This window comes from Apus apus, chromosome 13, assembly GCF_020740795.1.
Source record: "Apus apus isolate bApuApu2 chromosome 13, bApuApu2.pri.cur, whole genome shotgun sequence".
In the NCBI taxonomy this organism is placed as follows: Eukaryota; Metazoa; Chordata; class Aves; order Apodiformes; family Apodidae; genus Apus; species Apus apus.
In genome coordinates, this window is record NC_067294.1 from 16,109,216 (window position 1) to 16,134,454 (window position 25,239).

Below are 25,239 nucleotides of genomic sequence, written 5' to 3' on the forward strand. Positions count from 1 at the left end.
CCTGCTCTTTCCAGTACTCGGAGGAGCAGTGGCACTCATACAGGAGGGTGTGAAGTTCCTTGGAGTCCATAGGGCTTTTAGTACCTGGAGCTATCCCGTTACTCAAAAGTGAAGGTTTCATACTGCTGTGTCTTATTAAAGGCAGTCCTTACAGCTGGCCAAGTCATGGATCAAAAACAGTCTTCTCAGGGTCTCGATTAGCCTAATGTCAGAGAGAGGTTAGTACAGCCGAGTTCTGCAAGTGCTCGAAAAGTGTCATTACAAATTGTTCTTTCGTGGCCACAGTTTCAAAACAGTTTCATTTCTTATGCAGATACAATTGTCTCCTCCAGCTGCTGCGCTAGTTTGGACTACATTGTCACCTACCTCTTCAAGCACCTCGCCAGAGAAGGCAAGAAGACTCTGAGATGCAGAGAGATTTCAGAGGACGGGCAGAGATTGCTTCAGTTCATGCAGCAGAACCCAGAAGTTCTACAGCAGGTGAATTAGTCTTTTCTGTGGGGTACTACTGCATTTCTGAATTTTCCTCATTTTCAGTACTGGACACCAGGGTAGTGCTGGCTATTTTGTAACAGGACCACCCTCCCTACACTGTTGTGCAACCCTGAGTAGCTACAGACTCGTGACAAGCAGGGCTGAAGGTATTTTTTGTCACACTGAAAAGCGTAGATACTGCATTTGGCTGTACAGTGCCTTCAAAGTTGGTATTTCATTTTTGCCCATAAAGGGTGTGTGAGATCATCAACACATTTCTCTAGACAAATGGGAAGGAAAGCTCTCTGCAGCATCTTAGGAGAAAGAAGAACAAGGTCTGGCATTGAACCACACATTCTGGTAACGAAGTGTGTATATAGAATGGCCACATATGTTATGGAGTTGGAATATTTTATTCTGAGTTAGGTGACTCAGTGGGATTTTTTTCTGTTCAAGGTAAATACAAAAGAAATTAAATCTCATCCTTCTGAAAAGGAAGTGGCCTCTGCAGTGCTTAGGGGAGATTTCCCCTCCCCAGCTCCACCAGGTTTCTCATAGCCCAAGTACATTACGGGGAGATCAGGATGTTCATAGCTACATATCTCCACATTTGCTCTCTGCCACAATTCCCTTTCAATCTCATTAAACTATTTGGAAGTGCCTATTTACAAGAATCTCTGGCTTCCTAATGCAGTTGCAAAGATGCTGTTTCAGGAAACATGTTTCACAGGTCTGGAGGCTTTTAATGAAAGTGGAAGTTATTAACAAGATGCAAATGACTGGTGTGGTCATCTTTGTGTTTCCCTAATAGGTGCACTGTCATTTGGAAAAGAAAAAACCTGTCACACGGTTCCTGTAGTAGTTTATTGGCTGTTCTAAGTGAAGGTGAAAAGTAATAAGCAGTAGCTAATACATTCCTGGCAGTATATAGCACCTTGTGAGAATACGAATGGTGCTTATTGTTGACATCATTAGCAGAATATGATGATTCCCCTGTCATACTACAAGTTCTCATGTTTTCCTTGCCTAGCAGGGCTCTGAAGGAAGCTACCTGGCTCCGTCAGATTGCCCGCGTCGCGCCGTGCGTGCAGCGATCTGAACGTCAAGGACAGAGCAGCAACCTGGGCTCTGGGCTTCCCAGTGTTTGTGGCAATCTCCATGTCATGCTCTGTCTGTTAAAACGCAGCAATCTTTCACCTCGCAGCATATGACCAGGCAGTGATCTGTCTTTATTAGCTTCAGATTCTGCGGAATATGTTGTATTTATTTTGAATGCCGGCTTTCACATGCTCTTTTAAATATTAATGGCTGGTCTCCAGTAGTCAGCATAAATATGATTTGCATTAGCACTAGTCATATCATATTGAGTGCCTCTGATGTCAACTACTCAGTGTACTAATACCTGACATCATCTCCCGAGGTCACCGACAACTTTGACCTTTATTCTCATGCACAGTTTCTGAAGTCTCAGAAGCTCTTTTGAATTGATTTGAAATTTTGACTCTTCCCTTTATGAGGCTGTAAAATTGATAATTATTCAGATGGGAACTGAGCACTGAGTGAAAAATCAATTCCACCCGCTCTCTGCTGCGTATAAAATTACTTCTGAGTCTGCTGGACTGAACGGATGGCCAAGGTAAAAGCAGCAGGCAGAAACAGTAGAGAGGATTAGCTGGACGAAACTAATAGCCTAAAGGGATGGCTTTTGAGATGAGGGAGTGGGCCGGTTGGGGGTTATTATCAGCAATGATGGGACTCATTGATCATATGTTTACATCAAGTTTCCACTGGGTTATAAATCAGCCCTGAATAGAAACGGAACCCAAGGCCTCGTGCTTTACCAGGGGGACGGTGTATTAGATTATTCTCACTTTCACACTCAGATGAAAAGTGAGACATTGATTATTCATCGGCTGGCCATTAAACACTGGGTTTATAGATGATTTGGCTATCAGGGAAGCTAATGAACAAGGTTGCTGCTTCGTAACCAGCGGTTTCAGTTTTCAAGACATCTGTGTCGGTTAAGTAATGCATAACCCTATTAAAAGGAATGGGTTACAAATTGCTTAACAGCGCTGAAAAACTAGACCCTAATGACTAATTGTGCTTTGAGTTTAGAGAGGTTTGTCAGCTCTTTAAGCTAAACTGATGCAACGATAACTGCAATTATTTACTAGTTAGGAAATTTCTTCCAAGTTGGGTCTCTGGAAGTAGTTGGGCCATGAAAATTTCACTTGAGGAACGGCCGGCCCACAGTCCTGTGGGCTCAAGGACTGACAGACTGTTCATTCCCTCCCCAAAAGACAGGGACTATCTCCAGGCTCTTCATCGGGGAGGCCAAGATGGGGACCAGTGGGGTTCCCCCAGCCCTGGTGAGGAAGCTCCGCAGCTCCGGCTCCTCCACCCATCCCGCCCATCATACTTCCCCGTGGAAGGGCCACAGGAGGGTTCCTGGCTGCTGTGCAGCCGCAGAGCGCTCGTTCGCTGCCAAACGAGGCAGTTTGGCATCCCAGCGCCCTCAGTAACGAGGTGTAGCCATCGTGGCTGGGGCTCACATCTTCTTCAGCCTCTAGAGTAGCTGAGTTGTAGAATTGAACCCTCTTAATTCTTACTTTGTCCACTCACACCCATCACCTAGCAGCTCTGGGTTTTAGTAAGTGTATGTGACTGTGCAAAGGCAAGAGCACCAGAAAGCGTGGACATGAAACAGCTTCTTAATGTTTGAGAGCAAGTTGCAGCATCCTTTTAAAGCGTAGGAGGGGCTGTTGGCTCTGGCCCTACTTTTTGCTGTGCCACAGGCTCTGTTCCCCCAGGCGAGTTACTTAGTCTGAGCTTAATCTGCAAACAACTTCTTCGTGATGGTGCCTTGCAACTAAACTGAATTAACGTGTCAAGTAATTTGAGATACAGGGATGGAAAGTGGTATTAAGTTTATTACCTTCAGCTATTGCCGTTACATTATATTGCGTTATATGACCTTCAATAAATAATTGTAAAAGGCTCCTACTTTTCGATGCTGTGATTCTGGGATTGACAGGTGAAGCTGGTGTTTGCTCCACTTTATAACTGGAAGTGTAATTTTTGGTTTTAAGAAGCCACTGTTATCTTCCATTAATGCTTATCTTGCTGAATTGTACCCATTAAGCTGTTAGTTCCATTTTGGTACGGTAAAGTACTATTCATGTTGGTTCTTTCCAAAAATCAATCTTTCGTAGCATCTTTCACCTGTAGTTCTGACGAATGTTCAGAAGAACCAGGCACAATAGGTAGAGCTCTGTGTGTGTGACCAGCCTTGAAATGAGGAATGCTGTGGAGCACGGGAACTGGGAGGGGGCCTGTAGGAAAGGAGGGTTGCAGTAGGTCCGTGGGGTGGTGGGTCAACAAAGAACTTGGAGGCGTGGGTGTGGGGAGTGCTGGAGAAGGGAGCACGGATGGAGGGAGGCTGGGCAGTATTGTGGTGACAGGAGGGTGTGTGGCTTAGCTGGGACAGGTACAACCTCAGCAGGCTGCTCAAGGGAGCTGGGCACTTGGGACCTGGAGCTGCAGCGAGTGGCAAAGAGGCACTACTCAAAGCACACAGCAGTGCTGCTTGGGAGAGTCAAACAGAAAGCCCAGACTCCAGTTGCAGTGAAAAATGGTGTTAACTAAAATACAGACATAATATAAATGGCTACTTTACTTTTTTTTCCCTTGCATGTAGTAAAATCAGTGATGTTTTTTGTTATTTAGGTAAGCCTTAGTGCCATATGCAGCTACTATGGAGTTACACACAGTTATTTAAATAAAAGCCTGAAGAGAAGATGTGTTTATAACAGATGTGGAAGCCCTTGCACACGAGCACATCATGAAAAGAAATCTGAATTGTACCAACAAAGGGCAGCTGTGCAAGGTGTTGAGCACCTGAGCACCCTGAGCCATATATGTGAACATATGCTCCATTTTGAGAGCAGATCAAGCCCACAGGTGCGATTGTTCCTGTGCTTAAAATTTAATGTGCTGAAAGGCTCAGCTGAAGCAGGACCAGAACGCTCCGTTTCTGCCGGCTTCAGCCTTGAAAGGTTTGAGGGCAGCAGTGAGAGGCATTTTCATTGGGACATCTGTTTTCAAGCCTCTTAGCACAATTTAAAAATGTTATCCAATACTATCATAACTTTCTTTATTAATTGAAAGGGATGGAGATATACCAGCTGTAGCCCAAGCCAGCAGAGACTTGGGTGGCTAAGCAACAGAAAAGGCACCATATTGAGTGAGCCAAAATTCAGTCTCAAAGTCATTTATTTTAACCAGTGACAATACGTTTAGACTCTAGTGTTTCGATTTGATTGATGGTTTAATATCATATATAATTTTTTTAATGAAGGGAACCCATTTAAATGTGTTAACGTTTGCACGAGTAGTCTCCCATGTACATAACTGCATTTCATCATTACTCTGATTGTTTTTGTGGTTGTGTAATTTGTGTCAGCAACGTAACTATGTCAAAGCCATCTTACCTCCATGAAAAATAGAGTTATTTCTCTTTTATCCATACTTCTTACTGCACATGTATAAAGGCAGCAGCAGCCTCAGTCTCAAGTATATTGCTAAGCCTATAGCGATCACTACATGAGTGCTGTCAATTAAGAAATCAAAAAAATTAATGAGCTTAGTGTCTGTTCTAATTCTGCTTTGTTTAAAGCCTTCTTGTGATTCGTTGTCATGTGAATCGAGTAATTTAATTTTAAGACTTTTAATGTTAAAATACATCATCATTAGTGATGTATATGAAGATTTCACCCTCTTAATCACGGTGCTAAATCAAATCGGGAAGCTCCTCTTAATCACCCAGGCTGTGCTGTAGCTCAGACAAACATGTTTTTAGGGATGGAGAGAAGTTTCGTTCCGCAAAGTAACAAGTATTGTGGCCGGATTCATGGATGGAAACAAAAAGGGGGGCTCGGGCTGGCAGCACAAAGTGCTGGAGGTGTCAGTGTTGGATGTGCGCCCTCGGGCCAGGCAGCTGCTGCGTGTATGCTTTTGTTTATCAGTTGCTGGTTTATGTAGCCTTTAGGCCAGCACATGAAACAATCCTTCCTGCAGGGTCAGCTGCTGGTCAGGAGCAAAGTAAGAAAAGCCTTTGCCTCCCAACGTCAGCCCTCATTTTGGTGCAGCTGGCACCTGCTACTGGTGCACAGCGGGAGGGTTAGAGGTCAAAGAGCCGGTTGTTCCAAACTCAGTGATGGCTTAAAGGGACTTGTAGATTAATCTGCTTTATTAACTTCTGTATATTAGATAACTATTGCAGTGAATGACAGTCTGTCTTTCTGAATAAGTCCCTTCACCTCTTTCTCTTTTAAATTGGCTTTGGAGTAATGAATATTAAATAGAATACATTTCAGGGTAATTAAATGAAAACATTAGGATGATGTTGTTTTACAATCATATCTATAAGTTTCTTGTATATTTATCTTGCATGATTACTGTTCATTGCTTTTTGCCAGCAGAACAAAAAGCATAAATGTTTCAATTAAAGAAGAGGAACTGGCTCTATTTCTCAATAACCTCGTGTCTTCTAAGCTGCATAAATATTTCCAAAAAGCAAATAAGTTTAAGGAGAAGGGTAAAAATGGTTTATTCCTTGTTTACTCGGTGCAATGTAATTCTTTGCATTGCTTGGAAATGTTGGATTTCTGCTGGCTGTGGTCGTTTTATATGAAACACAAAGAGGTGCTGGTTTGGGGAAGGGCAAAAAAATACTGCCATTCTGTAGAATCCAACTAGCGATATGAATAGCACCAATAATTTTGTAAAGTTCACATTATAATTCCAAATCCAGTTAGAACTGATGCTTGCAGTCTGGAAAGAAAGCAATATCTTTACAAAATGGATGGGGAAAGGTAACAATCCAGTCCGTGATCTGCTGCTGGTAGACTTGCCACCTGAGTAATGAAACACAAACACCCTCCCCTGCCCCCATTAAACAAACAAACAAACAAAAAAAATCAAATTCAAGATTCTAGAGTGGCAGGAGCTTACAAGGGTGCTTAATTGCTGCTGGATGTGATAGCAGTGGCCCCTGGAAGCTCACAGCAGAGGAGCTGGTGCTGCTGCACTCTGACCCAGGCAGGGCTGGCTTGGGCAAAGGGAAAGGTCCAGGCCAGGTGAGAGGGCTGTTTTGCTGCCCAGAACTTTCTACCAGCTGGCACACATGAAATACTTGCCCCACTCCCCTTGGCAGGTTGCAGATTTTCAGGACTCTGGAATGAAACCTCCAAATCCACGTTTCTCCTAAGCTAATAAATTGTCATTGGTTTTGTTTGTGATCCTGAGAGGTATTTGTGTGCTTAGGGTGTCTTCTGCAATCATGAGATCCAGAAAGGTAGTTTGTTGAGGTTTTTCTCCCTGGTTTTTACTTTTGGGGGTTTTTGGACTAAAAACTGAAATTCTTGTATCTTTACGTATCTCCAGGAACTTGCACAGTTTAAAAAGAAAATAAATTATATTTTCAAGAAATCCCTGTATCAGAACAGATAGATGAGACACAAACTGTTTATGTCAGCTTAATTTAGCATAATTTAGGTTAGCTCAGTTTAACTCTGGCAAATCCTCCCTGAGCACATCAGAGACAAGACAGTTTAGCTGTAGGAAGAGCACCAAGGACCACTCCAAAACATGGGGTTTGACCTTTCAGTATAACCACGTTTCTGAACTGATGCTTCCTTTCCCTTTAAAGATAAAATAAAATAAATAAATAAAAATTAAAAATGAAGTGTGTGCAACCATTCTTTAAAATCTTTTTAGCTTGACAAGTAAAGTAATCTTCCATTGATACTTAAAAGTCCATCTGCAGAAATTCAGGCAGAATGTTAGAGAGACGCAATATCTATTGAAATGTTGAGTGTCAAACTGCCAGGGTAATGTATTTAGTATGAAATATAATATTCAGTGCATTTTGTTTGGATGAGTGCATGAAATAGCCTTGTGCCCTAATCCTTTGTTGTTGTTGTGAAAGATGATGTTCACTAAGAAGTGTTGGTGACTCTTCAGGACACAGCAGCAATATGCTTATTACCATCTTTATCATCCGTCTTCCACGTTTGTTTGCCACAGCTTTGGTTGCAGTTCAGTTCATCAGGATAACAAAAATACTTTTAATTGTTCTACAGGAGAAATTAGAATCAATTTATGAACAGTTTGTAAACAGAAGAGGTTTTAAATCTGCCAGGCAATGGGTAATTAATCTTGGATGAGCCTGTTGGAAGTTCTGTGCTAGAGCACTGCTCTGCTGCACTTTGCTTTGCAGACAGTCCTTGGCCAGAGCTGAGCTTCTGGGTTCCTTATACTCTTGATTTCTTTCAAGGTGTGGCTTAGAAGCCCAGTCTGCCACCCTGTCCCTGCTGATTATCTCCCTATCAGTGCTCAACTAAGGTAAACACGGGTAAAATAATTACCCTGGTTCTAATTTTCTCCCTCCTAGTGGTTACTTCTGCTGTGAGGGGGCTGCTCTGGCTCTGCAGCTGGCAGCGAGCCACAGCGTTGGAGCCTGCGCCCGAGCTGCCTGCAAATCCCAGCTGCCTCGTGGCAAGACATCAGGGCTCTTGTCAAGAGCTACAAAGCTCTCAGTGTTGCTGCAAGGCCGGGGGGGTTACGTGCTAGATGCCAGGCTGGACTTGGCTTGCAGGTGAGTGGAAGCTTGAGCTCCTTGGGGTGTGCATCCCTGAGCGCCTTTCCACCCGGCGCCACGACGGGTCTAGCTGAGGTTCAGGGAGAGGCACAGGCTGAGTGTGAGACACCTTGAAGTTCCTTGGACAAAGGGCTTAGAGCTGATCTTGTGCTCAGCCTTTCCTTTTTTACGTTTACATCTTACATTTACATACAGCTTTTTAGATTTCTGGGACGTTTCTGTAGATTGCAGTTTGCGATTAGCCTTAAATTGGTTTTAGATAAAATGATGTTATTTTCCCAGTAATGTCATTTTCTGGCCTTGTCTTCCCTCCCCACATGACTGGCATTTTGGAAGGCCTTCCTGTGATAGAGATTTCAGAAAACTAACAATCCAGCAGGTGAAGATCCCAATTCCTGTGCTGAATATTGTGCATCACTGGAAATGCCCAGGTTTTTTTGTGCATCAGCACTTGATACAAGGGTGGGCACCTGTGAATTCCTTGAGAGAGGGAGACAAGAAGGTTGATGGCTCCTGTTGGAGGAATTTAAGGATGCACACTGCCAGCTAAGGAGGAGACTGAAGGATTTAGACATAGGACCATTTACATTCCTGGAGACAGACCCTTGCTGGAAGGCATTGGTGGAGGTGAAACTGCTGTTCTCTCCTCCCAAGAAAATTAATTAATCTGTAACTAGTCATTTGGTCAGAGATACTGGTTGTAGACACCAGCTTGTTCTTTGGCACCTCTCAGATAAGAGTGCTAACCGTGCAAAAAAGAGAGAGGCTCTCACCATACAGACTGGAAAAAATGCTGAAGGATCATCTTCTGAGATGAGAATAACTGGGTCTACAAAGACCTGAGTCTAGTTGCCTCTTCACATACTGCTAAAAGCAGAGGGTAATGTGTATTAATGTTTTATAAGGTTTTTAAAGAGCTCACTACACCAAAGCAGTCTGAAGTTTGTGTTACAAATTATGACAAGTTGTGCATTCCAAAAGTCCCCGTTAATCACAGTTGTGACATCTTCAAAACTGCCTGTTAATGCTGAATAGTCATGGCTGCTTGTTTAGAAATGACTGAATCTTCAATAAACAGCTTGGTTCATTTAAAGTCATACTCTAGTATGTGTAACTGAAAACCTCTGAATGCTGCCAGCTAAAACATGCAGATTAAGGGCTGATGTCACAATTTTAAATTATTCCAGCCTGAGGTGGAATAATTTGCTGTCTATCAGGGAGCACAGATGGATAGGCAAAAAGAAGCTGTGCAGATACACGAGTTTGTAAACATCTGTCAGCTACACCAGATACCCAAATACAAAATCTAGCACTTCAGGCAGCGTATGAGTATGTGACATTCAACAGAGGGTTTACATTAAATTCAGCACAGACTGAAGCAAGTCAGCACACCCTGGAAGGTAATAATTAGTGAAAGGTATCCCCTCCTCCCTGCAGAAAGGAGGTACTTCATTCGTCAGGCATCTTCAGTGTTGCTGCAGTTAACTGTTCCGCTCCCAGCGTTTAATGTAGCCAACCTTGAACTAGGCAAAACTGCTCCATCCCATGAGACTCACTGCTTTGCTGTAGCTGAGTCTGCAGCAGCCAGCTGGCATCTCCTCTCCGTCCCTGATGGATGCCAGCTCACCCAGGAGCACAGGCTCCCTTAGGAGAGATGGACCCAGTTCTGATAGGCGAGACTGGACCAAGTGTCGAAGTCCTTCACCTAAAAGAATTCAGATGCAGCTGTAGTTTGGAAAGAACACGTTCTGTCATGTTAGAATATGCCCTCAAATTAGAGGGAAGAGATGAAAATGGCTGCTTGAAAATGTGCTAGGGTTGGGCAAAGCTGGGCTTGACATAAGGTAGTACAATCTGGTTTTATTATTCTTTCTGCTGGCTCACGACTGGGACCTACTGCAGATGGATCTTCCATGTTCAGCCCCCTGAAGACATATCCAGGAAAATGCCACACTCCATGCTCTCCATAACTGTTCCTTTTTCACATCCATAGCCATCCCTTTTCCATCCCTTTGGAACGCTGGGAGGAAGGACTCTCCCAGCAGGACATATAAATGGTAAGAATGCCCCATGAAAAATACACTTAAGTCATATTTCAGTCCCTCAGCTGCAGGCATATCATGGTTCATGCTGTGCAGTGTGTCAGCCAGGTGCCTTGTTCTGACATTAAGATTGGCTGGTTTCAGCCAGTTATGCCTTATTTTTTTCATAAAAAAGGAACACAGAGGCCAGACCCAATTGAACTACTCCAAATTGACATCCAAGATTGGGTCCCAAGAATAAGTCGTGGTGATTCCTACAGCTTCTTTCAGCTTCAGCTGTTGAATAATGAAATTTTAGCTGCTAATGTTTATTTCCATATACACACTGTAAATGCATTTAAATAGGAGGAAATGCTATATTCTGTGAACAGAAATCTGGAGGAATGTAGCCCACATAGGCTGAGGGCTACATTTCCTAATGCAGGAGGACAAGACATGTGATTCCCAAACTTTTACATATTGCAAATCTCAACTGATTGGCTGTTTCTGGCAGCTAAATATTTTTAGTTCAGGAATAATGGTCTGGTTCTCACTTCCATAATAAGTGAAGGCTTTAGTTGTCTTATTTCATCTCTGGGAGTTTTAGCTTTGAATGTGGAAAATAACAACCTGAAGGCTTTCTAGTAAAATAAATCTTTTAAACCAATAGATTAAAATTTAAGGTGTTTAATTAACTTGAAGCATATAAATCTTCCTAATATTATTAGTAAATGATGATCCATTTATTGATATAGGAAGAATTGATGAAAGAGCTGAGAACTCCAAAGGACATTTGAATTAGTAATCACAGCTCCTAAATTAAGAGTGGACCTGTCTGAAGCTCAAGCTATAAAAACCTGCCAATTTTATTATGCTAAACAATGAAAATCTGAATCTCTTTCAGGTCTGGATGGAAAAAAGGAGTGTTATTACAAGCCAAGTGTTTGGTTAAAAGCTGTGCATGTTCTTAGACCGTTCTTTCTTAAAGGAATCTATCTCTGTCTCTGGTGTTAACATAATGTTTTTTATGTTAAAATGTGATTAGTTGCAGCAGAGTGAAGTATTTATCCAAACATATGGGAGAGCAAAATGAGTTACAGGAGCTGCAGTGATGCAAGTGCTCTTGGTAACATGGAGCAGCAATAAAAAAAATAATAATAAAAAAAAGCCATTTTAATGGAAAAGCAGCTTCTTTTCCACCTTCCTTTAGAAAAAGTTTTGATAATGAGGGTTATCTTGGCCAGCGTTTTCCTCCTCTGCCCAAGAAAGAGAGAAGCTCTGAAGGAAGAGAGGCACTGAAGAATTCATTTATTGAAAGAGCAGTTCTTTATTCTTGCCTGTTCTGTCAATAGTTCCTTTTGTAAAGAACAAATGTGTCAGGAGAAACATTATTGAACCAGATGAAGTGATGCCTTATGTTGAAGATAAGAGAGCAGAGGCAAGGTTGCTGTTTTAAGCTAAGTAGAAAATAGATCATCTGCTCCCCCACCCCCTTCCTTTTTAATGTTCCTCTCCCCACCTTGAGACCTTGTTTCCTGCCCCAGACTCAGGTCTGCCCCACGCTCCAGAGAAGACATATCCCTGAAACAGAGTGTTTCTATTTCTGTCAATAGAGTCTTTTTCACCTAGAAGAGAAAAAATCCATATGTTTGATCAGTGCTGCTCCTCTGCTTTGTTTTGCCATTGAGTTGCTTTGTGATCTCCAATTAGGCTTTGTGATCTTCAATTAGAGGATGAGGCTTTTGGCAAAGGTGGAGCCAGGCAGGAGTACCACAGCATGGCTTTCCCTTGGACACCTGCATGCCCAGTATGTGCAAGTCCACCTGAACCCCACCAGCTTCTGCTGCTGCCTGGGAAGAGGGACTCCAGGTCTCTAGCAACAGCATGACCAGGGTTGGGGGATGGCTGGAAGGAGCTGAGGGGATGCACCAGGCTCAGCCTGTATCACTGTGCCTTTGCATGCAGACTTTGTTCCTCATTCCCTCTGTAAAATGTGTTGGTAAAGCTGGTGTATCTCAGTGGCACGCTTTGGAGCTAACTAGCATCTGGAAAATGCTCTGCAGTTCTCAAAAGAAGTGAAATAAAAATGCAGCTAGTGCTGCTGTTGGCTGCTGAGTGCTTGCTCCTGTACCTGGGTCCAGGTGCTGGCTGGTGCCTGCATTCATCTCCTCCCTTGCAGGTGTTGTTGGGCAAGATCTCATCTTCAGAAAATTGTGGTTAGCGTTTTGGTTCATGTTGTCATCATAAATTCAAATACCTGTAAATGTGTGTCAGCAACTGAAATATTAAGAAGGCGGCACATTGTTTCCAAGCCTCCTTCAGAAGCTTTAAGAGCTTCAGTTCCTTCATGACCTGAACAACTCAAGGGAGTAACAAAAATGAGCATATACATGGAGCTGTGCATGAAGTGTCTGGAAATTCTTTCCTCCGTTGGCTTGGCCTGTTTCTCCTGATTACAACAGTCAAATCTCTGTTCACAGAAAGTCTGGTGGAGGAAGCTGAGGATGCCACTTGCCAGGGTAGGAAGAGGCTGCTCTATATGATGTGAAGCAGTAGAGAGGCAAGAGAGAGAGAATTCATGCTACCCCTGCCTGAGGAAGAATTAAAGTCTGGTAAATGTGCTGTTTGCTGAGGCAGAGCTTTGTGACAAGGTGGTGTGAGGCTCATCCAGAGGAGCTCTCTTGCCTTGCCTCCTGCAGAGGGGAGCCCTTCCCTGCAGGGCGGGTGTCCCAGCTCCTGTTGGCAGGAGCAGGCTCTCCTGGAGCGTGTCAGCAGCACTGTCCAACACACCAGGAACTGGAATCCCAACAGTTTGCTGTAGGCTCCTGCAGGAGCAGCACAGGAAGCCAAAGCCACATGGAAATCAGGAGCAGGAAGTTCAAGGCTGTCACCGTGGGGTTCACGTCGGTGGGATTAGGCACAGTAATTGCTGGTTGTCTCCTGCCTGTCTGACAAAGTTGCACTCCTGACACCCTCCAACAGAGGTCTCGATGGGACAGGGAGGTTTGCCCCACGCAGCTCTGAACTCCTTGGTTGTTTTTTTTCCAGTCTTTGCAAGAAGCGGGATGCCTAAGACATCTGCCAAGACAACACAATAGCGTTCCAAATCGTCCAGCTCTGCAAGTAATAATCTTTTATAACTTCACGAGGGGCCTGAATCACTGCTGGGAGAGCTCAGGGGCAGGTGTTACAGCCTTGTTCATATTCGTGCAGTGGTACCGCTGGTCCCAGCAGTTCCTTTAAACAGGCAACAGTGGTGAAACTGCCCAGTTTCACTGAAAGGAATGGGTTGGTCCATGAAGAAGACAGATGTGGGCATGTCCCAACTCCTGACTGCAGTGTTGGTCCCCGTGCAGCTCAGGATTTCTAACAGGGTTCCGGTTCATTAATCCGTAGGTGCAGAAGTAGAATGAAAGATGTTTTGACAGTGAGATCTTGTCAGATGAAAAGCCTGGAAGCGGGAGGGAGGTTTTTTGCTGTCTCCTGTCCCAGCTGGCCAGTACCAAAGCACACAATTAATAGTTACTGTTGTGTAGATTGCTTCATGATGGCTTTGTTGTTATGAATTGTAACATTCATCATATTCCGTGCTTATTGCAGTACTCTCTGTTCTGCTTAGGCACAAATAAGTGTTTCCCAGGTCATCTTCCATATTTAGGCCAAAAACTTTCCTAGAATATTTGTTTGACAGTTCATTTGCAATTTAGTGGCAATTCTGGGCTAAAGACCTCAAGGCATCCTGATGAGTTGTTTGATAAAGCTGGAGTTTGAAGAGATGGCACCTTCCCTCTGGGTCAGTTGTGAACTTGCCACTGAGCCTGCCCTTTTTAGATTAAGCATCACATTGAAAGTCTTTCCATCTGCATTGCACCTCTTCTGAGAAATACAGGTATGTCAGTCATGGTGCTCTAAATCACAGCCTGGGTGAGTTGGTTTAATTACTTTAAAAAATGCTTCTGTCCTGACAGTTGCTTTTGTTGCAAGCTACAGAGATTAAAACCTGGAGATGAATGAACCATAATAAGTTGTAATTATTGTTCATGTTTGGAATACAGGCCCTATAAGTGCTTGTGCAGAGGGTTTGGATTGTTTGCATTAGTTCCAAGGCAGTATGGAACTGGTTTTGTCTTAAGATTAATTGAAAATAGTTTGCCTGATACGTAAACGGTGAAGTCAGGTGAAGAACTAGCCTTTCCCACGCCAGACCGTATGTTCCTGTCTTGAAAGCTCAAATAATTTGTGGATGTCTCTGTTCCAGGTGGTTTGTAGTGCTAGGATTCATCTTTTTCATTTAGTGAAACATGCTGTTTGACTTTGCCTTGGTCAGTTATTACAGGCTAGTTTGCAGTGTGGCAGTTCTCTGGAGACCCTGCTCAGAGCTACTCATTGGCCTAGAAGAAAGGATTTAATGATTTTCTACTTCCTCTATGTTTGGTTTTAGGGTGTAGATATTTTATAACTGTGAGTCAAACTATTTACTGGTGACATTTTACAAATTTTCACTCTGTTTAATCTCTGAGTAATGTTTTTAGGTTCGTGTATGTTGTGGCCTTTGGCATTTTGGACTGACATCTCTCAAGGATATCTTAGAGCACTTTATCTTTAAATGGATTCCATAGTTATTTTGTAATTTCTTTTTGCAAAAGTTGTGCCAATGCTTAAATAAGTCCTACCCTTCCTAGCTACAGACACCAGAGATGTAGAAGCAGAGCAAGACCAGGAGGGGCCTCAGAGGAGAGTGGTCCCTGTGGCAGGAGCTGGAGGCTCTGGTTATGTGCCAGCCCAGGAGCAAAGGGAATTCTGTACCTTCACTTTGGGTGCCAGAGCAACTTCATGGTACAAGTTGATAGATCTCAGGGCTTTATAAAGTTGATGACGTGGCTTTATCCCTGCTGTGGAGCTCTGTAAAGTGAGTCACAGAAGTAAAGTAAAATGTCTACAATCAGAGGCTGGATTGGTGGCTGTGGCAGGAGGAGCAGAGATAGGTTGGCTTCCTGCTGTGATCAGGATCACCTCATCCAGACTGGGAGCTCTCCCTTCAAATACCTGGCAGTGTCATGGACCAGGACAGGTGGATGTGAGAAAACCAGAATCTTAAAGAGCAGCTGGGGATTAATCTGCAACTAGTACAGATTACTGGTCACACCTGTAGGGCTCTCCTGGAAGCAAGTGTGACAACAGGGCAGAGCCCTGTAGTCAGTTCAGAGCTTGTACCTCAAATGAACACAGTTCTAATTCTCAATTTGTGTTTGTTTAACTTTAACTTTTTCTTTAGAGCTTTGATGTTCATTTTCTCTAACTTTACACCTGGTAGTGCTGGTTATGGAAATACTTGTTTGTAAGAATGACATTTGTAGTACTGTGCTCAGAGATGAAATCTCAGTGATTTCAGCATGATTAGTGGAAATTTATTTCATTTTTCCTTCTCAGCATATCACGCAGTATAACAACAGTGTCCACACTCATGTGAACTGTCTGAATTTCCTTTCAGATGATGTCGATCCTAATGAACACCATCATTTTTGAAGACTGCAGAAACCAATGGTCTGTGTCCAGACCACTGCTTGGACTTATACTTCTCAATGAGAAAGTGAGTATTGAAGAAATGCCACCAAATTCCCTCTTCTTATGCCCAGATAGTTGAAATAATTACTTCATATGGAACAAAGCTGCCTGCTGCCCTTTGGGTCCCCCTTCTCTTTCCTTGGGACCTGGCTCCTTTACACCCATATCAGGAGTGGAGAGTAGGGTTCAGCTCATGTACTGGGTAGGTATTTTACAGCTTAGTTCTCAGGGGCTGAGTGGCTTCAATTTGATGAAGAATCCTCTCAAACCTTTACCCCAACTTTTACACCCAAGCTTAGATTTTGCAACTGTACAATTAATTAAAAAATGCCACGTCTTCACTTTTCCAGAGTTAAGCAGGAACAGAAGTTGTGCCAACTCATCTGGCTTTTAGATAGAAGTATGAAACAAGAAGACTGTGGAAATCACATCAGAAAAATTGCTTCCTAGAAGAATAGTTAACCAGTTTCTTTTTCTGAAAGGCTGCACAGGAACAACTGGCTTGGGGGGGCATTATCTGAGCACTTACACTAAGTACTGGCATTGATTGCAATTTGGATCGTGTGCATCTCTGGCAGATTCTGTAAACCAGGAAATACTCTGCAATCTGCCCTTTCAATAAAATCTGAAACTATGAATTTGGATCTACCCATCATGTTTCCCTGGTGACATAATAGAGACAATATTGTCTGAAATGGGAACCATGGGAGTAAAGGCATGTGCAGTGATCTAAATGTGTGCATTTTGGGCATGGCAAGGCATTGTTTCTGAGGATATTGACCTGTTGTATTCACCAGACTTCAGAGCTAGCTCTAACTTTATTCTGAATTGCTTTATCTCTTGGGCAGCCACAAGCCTCTGTGTATTACTGCTTTGGAGAATGAATTGTCTATACAATAAGAGGGTGCTGGAAAAAAAGAAGACACTAAGATTAGCAGCAACCGCATACATTAAAATTCAAACTGAAATCCCAGCTAGGAAGGAAACTAATAGAAGAAGAAAATATATCAAGAAGAGAAGCGCTGTCTCATCATTCACCTGTGCTGAAGGATCCAATTTTAGCCATATCCAATAGCACTGTCATTCATCTTCTTGGTGTGTTATTGTGATTTAAATCCAAGCTCTATAAGAGAGAGCAGTTCTTTTAAAATGATTGAGAGGGAATAAGGGCAAATTCAGTGTTTAGGAAAACTTTATGACATCACGATATTATACTTTACAGATGGAAGCAATATTTCCTACTTTGGAAGGAAAACTAATCATTTTCTATCTGCTCTGAGTCACTGCATCATTATAAAAGTGGGAAATAAGTCGTTTTGTGCATTCCCAATCTTGTTCGAGACGACACTTTTGTTTATATAATGCTTCTGATTTATAGCATTTAAGTATTAGCCTGACTACATATTAATTATGTGGTTTTGATGCTTCAGGATGAGAAGAAATTAAATATTGCACTTGAAGATAAAACTACGGAGCTGTAAATCATAAGGAATAAATTTGGGACTGGCAGAATATTCTTTTTGCTGAAATTAGACTAGTTCTAGTGATTATGTGTTTTGCTTAGGAGACATGGATATGTACAAGCATCTTTACTTAGGAACAAGCCTTACATTTCTTTTGGAAGGGTGGAGAACAGGAAATAGAATTTACAATGTCTGTATTGCCCCTTTTGCATCAAGGTTATTTATTTTGTGTTCAGGAAAAGGAGGACATGTACTTACATAAGGCTGTAAAAGCAGTTGGGTTTTGGCACATTTCAGTGCACTGCTGGTTTATTTATTGGAAATTAGTTCTTTTATTTCAGGTAGGGCTTCTGCCTCTACAGTTCTGGAGTTAACAAGCACACATTTACCATGTTTTACTGCTTCTTCACTTCTTTGGTTTTAGTAAGACCTTCTTCGCCCATAGTTCATCTCAAAGGAAAGGCATCAGATTTCCGTGGGGATTTCTAACTGGGATTTATACCTGCTTGCACCAATAGGGTGCAATGATCTTTAAGGTCCCTTCCAGCCCAAACCAGTCTGTGATTCCCTGATTCACTTCCAGTACTGCTGCAGTGGTGAGCACAGATGTGTGATACAGGATGTTCTGGGGTTGAGAGGAACTGGGTTGAGGGCAAGTAACTTCCCAGGCAGACATTAAAGCAAACCCTTCCCATCCTCCTCTTGAATTGTCAGGGCTTAGTGCTAGAGTGCTGTGGTTTTGCTACATTTTCTTTTGTTGTCCCATATTTTTTTCATGTGTGCAGGAGAGCTGTCGTCTTGATGGGAAAACTGGGTGTTTAATTTGAGATTCGTTGCAGGTTTGAACAGCTTTAAACCACATCGAGGTTTTTAAGAAATCTAGCAAAGAAAAGAGACTTTTGTACTTTCTGGCACTGTACAACACCCTATAAGTTACATTAACTTCAAAAGTCTGCTACATTTTTCATACTAAAAACTGATTTTTGTCCTTCCTTTAACAAGTTCTCTTGTTATGCACCTGAAATTTGGGGAAAACCAGTGATTTATTCCTGACTGCAGGATCAGACTGCTCAGAAACTCTGCCGGGTACTTGGGCACAGGTTCATCAGAACAGTTCTTTCTCCTCTGAATAATTGTATTTATTTATCAGGGCTTACACCATGGATGTGCGTGCACCCGTGGCCATAAGATTGGGACTGACACAACCAGCATAATAAAAACTAACCAGGATTACATGACTTGCTTGGCCTTAATAGCAGAGTAGTGGGTAACACTGGAGGTCCCCTCCCATTCAGTATTTCTAGACTAAACCTCTGTTTTTCCAAGATGATAACAAGTTCTGTTTTACCTAGTCTATAAATCTGTCTGAATAGAATGGGAATAGTATCTAGGAAATAATACAGGTTACTTAGCTGCTAAAGAAGGGAAGGTGAGTGTGTCTCACCACAGCTCTGAAGGGATTCGAGCCCGTAGCCAAGTGCAAATTCTGAAGGGACGTGAGAAGTAGCCAAGGATGCTTCTGTCACCTCTCCTAGGTGGCTTTCTGCACTGGAGCAGGTCAGGTGGCCAACACCCACTGGGGCTGGTTGGCACTGACCTTCAGGCTGTGGTGCAGGGCTGGAGCTGGTGCCCTGCAGGAAGGTCTGGAACCCAGCTCAGACAGAGCTCTGTGCAGCTTGCCAAGTTCCTCTCCCAGGGGGAAGTGTAGGAAGCACTTGCTCAAGAGTGCTCCAGATGAAGATGAGTAACTGAGGTTTAAATTCCCAAACCTCATTCTTTTATGTTCTCTGCTTTGCTGTCACAGTACTTCAGTGAACTGAGGGCAACCCTGGTAGCCAGTCAGCCTGAGAACAAACGGGAAGTCCTTGACCAGTGCTTCAGGAGTCTGATGGAAGGAGTTGAGCAAAACCTTCTGGTGAAGAATAGAGACAGGTAAGTCCATAACACATAAGTAAGGTGAAAAAGACACATGGAAACTTTAACTGGAAAAATATATCACATAAGACATATTCCAGGTAGCCTTAAACTGCAGTTCCTTTTGAAAGGAAGGTGATATTCTATCAAATAATTCCTCCCTAGACTTCACAGTTGGAGCCTGAACATTTGATAATTGTGGATTTTCGTGGTCAGAAATGTATTTCCTAATTTAATGCCAGAGTCAAGGTTTGCCAGGCTGCAGCTGCTGCTTTCTCACTTGGGACAAACTGCCTTATGTCAGCGGGTGAACCTCCGAGGTTCCTTTTTCCAGCCTTAAACCCCTCTGATAAAACACTTGCTTCAGCCTCCAGCAGTACTGATGCTCTGACAGAGCCTTTTCTTGCTGCTGTGAAGCAACTGCTTGTGAAATGCCAGAAAGGGAAGGCACCCAGTGGAGCCACTTACACATTGTAGATAAAAATGAGGCAAGAATTGCTCATTTTTTTAACATGACTCTCAAATCCACCCAATCCTGCCCTCATTTGACAAGCAGAATAGAAGCCTTCACAAGAGAAGTGACACATTTCTCTGCATTTAATGTTCACTTCAACATTTTGTTACCTAGTTAGCTGCATTTTCTGTTCCATGGGCATTATTCAACCAAAGCAAACCTTGAAAGTATAGACACACAACCCAAGTCCAGACAGGAACTTCCTGGAAAGCTTGAAACAAACAGGGAAGGGGCTTGGAGAGAAATGATGGCTAAAACCATGTGTTGATTTTATTTCTCTGATTTCTCCATTTCTTGGTGTGAAAATTATGTTGAACTTGTTTCATTCTTAAGTAGTTTTGTGCTAATTATGGTCTCCTCAATTTTATTTCATTTTCCATCTAAATTCTGGTACTAAAGGTGTAAGTTCCTTATGGCCTGACTGTGGGTGATAGCCAGAGACAGGGGAATTTGCAAGCAAACCCAGAGAAGCAGAGAGATCACACCGATACGTAGCACTAATAGATCAGACTTCTGTGTGACTTGTATGATGGATCAGCAGAAGACCTGGGGAAGAGGCAGAGAAGCCACCAGGAAGGAGGAGAATGCCTGGTAGAGCAGAGAAAAACGGAGCTGGCAGTGATGAGCAGTTGGACAATGTCTGACCCCAGAGCTGGAGGTGCCAAGGGGAGTCATTTGACCCAACAGTCCTAAAGGGTGGGAAAAGAAAGAAAAGAAAAAATAAGAAACAGGAAAACTAACGCTTATAACTGGCTAGTTTCTTAGTTCCCTATCTATTTCCATTTACTGAAGGCAAGAATTCCTTAATATAAGATTGTTTGCTGAGGAAAGCAGGCTTTGATGTGGGTTTTCTCTGAGCTGCCTTATTCTGAGCCCCCCAGATGTGAAGGCCAGCACAGGGATGGGTGGCTGAGCCAGCCCAGCCTGAGGGCAGGGAATGGGCAGGGGCTGAGGGCAGGGAATGGGCAGGGGCTGGGGGCAGGGAATGGGCAGGGGGCCTCCAGGTTGGGAGCTGGGCAGGGTGGGTGGGCAGCCTGGAACATCCAGCTCTGCTGCGTGAGCTCCCCTGTTGAGGAGAGCTTCCAGCACTCAGGCTGCCAGCAGATACTGGATTCAGCAAGAGTCGGATGCAAATATCCGTGGATGTGAGGGGGGATTTTCACCTCGAGGTGCTGTTGAGGGCTCCCAGATAGGCAGTGGTGTGGAAGCTCTTGGAGAGCTGTTGTGAAGTGCAGGCAGGGCGGGGTGGGTGCAGGTGTGAGGGTGCTTGGCTGTCTCTGGAGCACCCACCTGTCTAACCTGGGAAGACTTTTAAGCCCTCACTTCCCCAGTGAGCAGCAGGAGGTGGTAACAATGGCTTTTCTGTTTTCAGCTCTTGATTTGTAAACCTTCTCAGATTTATTCTGTAGAACAGGAGGCTTCTTTTTAACTGTGATTGTTTAAAATTGAGCAGAAATCAATTTCCATTAGTAAGGAAATAAGCAAAAACATAAAAAATTATGAATAGAATAAAGAATGAACTCGTAATCGCATCCTGTATTCCCACGCACAGCGAGCCCCAGTTTACCACACTGCTGCTAGACATGCCCATAAAGTACAGCAGAGAGGAGGCAGGCAGGAAGGATTATTACCCCTGGTCCTGCAAAGAGACCTTTGCTGAGATCCCATCAGTTTTGCAAGCACCTGTCCAGCAGGCCTTGGCAGGAAGGAGCCCTAAGGAGCTGTTCTTCGAGAACCTTTATTAGCTTCACTGTAGTGAGCCAGCAAAGTCCAACACAATCAAAGTGAAGAGCATTGAGGCAACAAACAAAAGAAGATTTGAGAAACCCTAAATGCAGGGTGCAAGATAGGTTTCTGACGTTTTAAACCATCTTCTTGTGTGGTTTTTAGCAGTTCTTTTTAAAGTGCTTACATAAGATGTGATGTACGTCAATTAAACTCTGTTTCAGGTCAGGCTAGACCAAGGGAGTAGAGAGCCCAGATTTGGGCTGTCACACAAGATGGGTCAGAGTTGTCATTCAGTCTTGGGTGTGGTGGCACTGGACAGATTTCCTGTCCTACACCTGCCAGTAGAGAACTGTTGGGGAACATTTTTGTGAATTGATTCTGTGCCAGATGGGTGATGGTACCAGGTTTCACTGAGAGGCAGGTTGTGCTCTGACACCGCTCCTGAGGGAGGAAGGTAGGTCTGAGAGAGCCTGGCCTTGGTGACCATCTGGACATGTCCCCAAGAGCCCTTTGCTGGAGGTTTGGGAGAGGGGACGTGTTCTGAGTCACACGAGAGGGAAAGGTTTCTCACTGCATTCATTTCCCAGCTGACTTTTAAAGTGTTTCTCCCTGTTGATAACGCTGCCCATCCATGTTCACATCCTCGTCGTTACTTCGCAGGCCTGTCTCTTGAGGGAACCTGGTCGCTTTTGGGGGGGAGTTTCCTCAGTTACATTTTAGTTCTTCTTTTTACCAATTCTTGAGCTACATCTCTCACCATCAGGTCTCTTTTAACCCAAGCCCTGGCTTTTCTCTTTCCCAGGTTCACTCAGAACGTGTCAGTCTTCCGAAGGGACGTGGCTGAAGCTCTGCGCAGCGACGCAGCCGCCGATCCCGGCAGCTCCGATATGATGAGTTGACAACGACTTTGGCAACACACAGCACTGACTAACCAACTAAACTCTGAGACTTTGGGGACCCTGTTACATTGTTAGACAGATTTTTGACCCTTGTGAAAACTATTTTTTGAAGACACCTTTCTGCCTTTTTTTATCTCTCACCTAAATGTAAGGATTTATAATCGTGGAAACAACGGCAAATTGGCCTTGGTTTGAAGAACGTTCTCAGCCTTTCTTATCAACAGTTATTATCCTGTTCCTTTATCTTTCTGAACTGGTGTAGAAGCAGAACTTAACCAAAGAACAAAATAAATATGCCTTCCTTCTAAACTGGTATCAAGTTAATGATTCTCAGCTCTACGCATATGAGTAATTAGTATCTCATCAATTCCAAACTCCGAGCTCACTCTGACTGAGGTCATACTTGTTTGAAAATGAGATGAAAGCCAGTACAAATTTTATATGACATCTTTTTGAAATAATAAAATTGCTATTTTTCTACAGAACGTTACATATTTCTTTTCAGCACTGTTGGTTAATGACAATGTGGACAACAAGGCAGAGACTTAGGGCCCCCATTTAAATGGTGTGTGGCACAATTAATGCATCTGGGACAGCAAAATCAGTAGATTTGTCTTCACCTCTCAGAGATTGTAAAGAGTTTGGTCTGTACCAGAATAAAATCCCTCCTCCAGTCCAAATCTCACCTCATATTTGCCCTGCTGGCTTTGTGGGGAACAATTCCTACCACTCTGTGGTGGGCAGGAGGTCCTGTGTGGGCTGAGGAAATGAACAAATTAATTGAAGCAAGATCTGACAAAAATTAGAACAATTTAAGCAAGAAGTCAATTAGTTTATAATGTAGTAAAGCTATTATGTGCAATTACAAACTATTGGTGTTGGGTTTGAATTGGGTTGGGGTTTTTTCTTTTTTTTTTTTCTTCTGTAAATAATTGATTTCATGTGTTTTTCATGCTTGCTTACACTTGCATTTTTAGTAATATTTCACTACTGTTTAGGTAAGAATGGGAATTTTTAATTGTGGCCAACAGGGAGAAAAGATTCATACCTGTATTTCTTACAGCTTTTTTTCCAGTTTTTTCTTTGCAACTCTCTGCTTTTCTGCACATTTTTAAATTGCAGGATCTAAATCTGAGAGGCAGTGATTTTGTTAAGCAGTTTTCTGTTGATATTTAAGCTCAGAGGGAGAAAGTGTTTAATCTGCAGCCAAAGGGTCTGATTTTGAAGAGTGCCAAGTGCTTGAGAAAAGAGCTGCAGGTTCAGGGTGTTCCTGCAATGCAAGCCCAGTGCTGTGTGCTGAGGTTTGAAAGCTTTGCAGAAAGTGGGAGGTGTCCCTGCCCATGCAGGAGGGCTTGGATGTGGATGATCTTTAAGGTCCTTTCCAACCCAAACCAGACTGTGATTCTATGATTATCAACAGATCCAACACCTATGAATCAGTACAGTCCTTCCCATCTCCCATTCCTTTTTGGTCCTCAAAGGAATCTGTGCTGCCAGGTCATCTTTTAAAAGCTGCCAGACTGAACAGAGGAAGGTGTGTGCAGGTCTTGGTGTGAGCTGGGCTTTGGGGAAAAGGTTTCTGGCTGTATAAGCCCTTCCCAAGCCTTGCAGCTCCAAACGTTGGCATTAAAGGCTCAGATTAACTACAGGGTCATGGAGTGGTAGGATGAGGGGGCAATGGCCTTAAACTAGAGCAGGGTAGATTTAGACTGGGTATCAGGAAGAAGATCTTTACTATGAGGGTGGTGGAACAGGTTGCCCAGAGAGGTGGTGGAGGCCCCATCCCTGGAGACATTCAAGGTCAGGCTTGATGGGCCTCTAAACAACCTGATCTAGTTAAAAAGGTCCCTGTGTACTGTGAGTTGGGGCTGGACCAGAGAACCTTTAAAGGTCCCTTCCAACCCCACCCATTCTGTGGTTCTGTGAAACGCAACACGTTCCGTGACCCCTGTGACCATCAGGGTGTGCCCACCAGCCAGCCTGGGCTGCTGACATGGAGTTTGGGCTGTTGAGCAGGTGTGCCCCATAGCTCAGCACTCAGCCCTTGGTGCCCGCTTTAGGGGACTGGCTCCCCCGAGTGCTCAAGCAAGGCCTGAAATCCCCCTTCAAGCACATCCCGTGTCGGAACTTACCAGCGAGATCCTAACCTGCATTTTATAAACTGGGCAAACTCAGGACGTGTGCTTGAGCAGCCTTTCAACCTTGGTTAACAATTGACAACAGGAACTTGCTTAGAGTAGTTGGCCATGTACATAGGCCAGCTTTTAGGTTAGGGCATGGATTGCATAGCAAATAGAGTGTGTTTTGTGACTCAAGGTTTTGTTCAGTCATTACTGTCAGCTTTTCAAAAGGGTACTGCCAAAATGGGCACAGCCCAGAATTTCCTTGGGTGTTTACAAAGCACATGTAATGCCTTACACATTTTTTAAACTGACATAATTGCCTGAGGAGGGATGGGTTCATTTTTTTCTCCCCTAAAAAAAAAATGTATGTATATGTATGGAAACAATGGAATGGGAAACGCTGGATGGGAGATGCTGCTCTGCCCCAAGTGATTTCATCTCAAGAAACTGATGCAGGCTTGTCTGATGATGCAGACAACTTGGGACTGTAAAAGAGGTTTGACTCTTCCCCCAAATGCAGTTTATGGTGTCACAGTGAAGAGCACCAAGAGCTGCACCTCAGGAAAGTGCCTGCCCTGCTGCAAAGGAGAGCAAACCCCCAAGAGCAGCCCCCCAGCAGGCAGGCTTGGCTCACTCCAGCAGGCTGAGGTGGGTTCCTGGGGAAAACCTGAGCTTTGCTACCTTGCCCTGCTTCTGTAGGAGCCTTTGGAGAAACTCAGCCACCAGCATATGCACACCTCACAAAGTAACTCCTTAGACTTGTTAATGTTTTATTGTAGTAGGAGTTTATGATGACAGCAAACCTTTCAAACTGCAGGGGGAGAACACGCTTCCTTGCTGTATTAAAAAATAATGTTAGTGTAGACTTTATGTGC

The 25,239-nt window shown here is 43.5% G+C and overlaps 1 protein-coding gene across 11 annotated transcripts in view; it reads left to right on the forward strand.

The window, feature by feature from the left end:
• The window catches only part of RANBP17 (RAN binding protein 17), a 143,780-nt gene extending 121,230 nt beyond the window's left edge, over window positions 1–22,550 (forward strand). For 7 of the 11 annotated variants that reach the window (XM_051630974.1, XM_051630976.1, XM_051630973.1 and 4 more), the window contains 4 exons: window positions 314–480; window positions 15,650–15,748; window positions 18,991–19,118; window positions 22,145–22,550. In XM_051630974.1, the coding sequence (XP_051486934.1) occupies window positions 314–480; window positions 15,650–15,748; window positions 18,991–19,118; window positions 22,145–22,241 (491 nt within the window). In that variant the 3' untranslated portion in view covers window positions 22,242–22,550. Of the gene's footprint in view, window positions 1–313; window positions 481–7,930; window positions 7,985–10,039; window positions 10,125–15,649; window positions 15,749–18,990; window positions 19,119–22,144 lie in introns of those variants that run through there. The other 4 variants (XM_051630980.1, XR_007890769.1, XM_051630977.1 and 1 more) reach the window with 4 other exon arrangements.
• The last annotated feature ends 2,689 nt before the right edge of the window (window positions 22,551–25,239 follow it).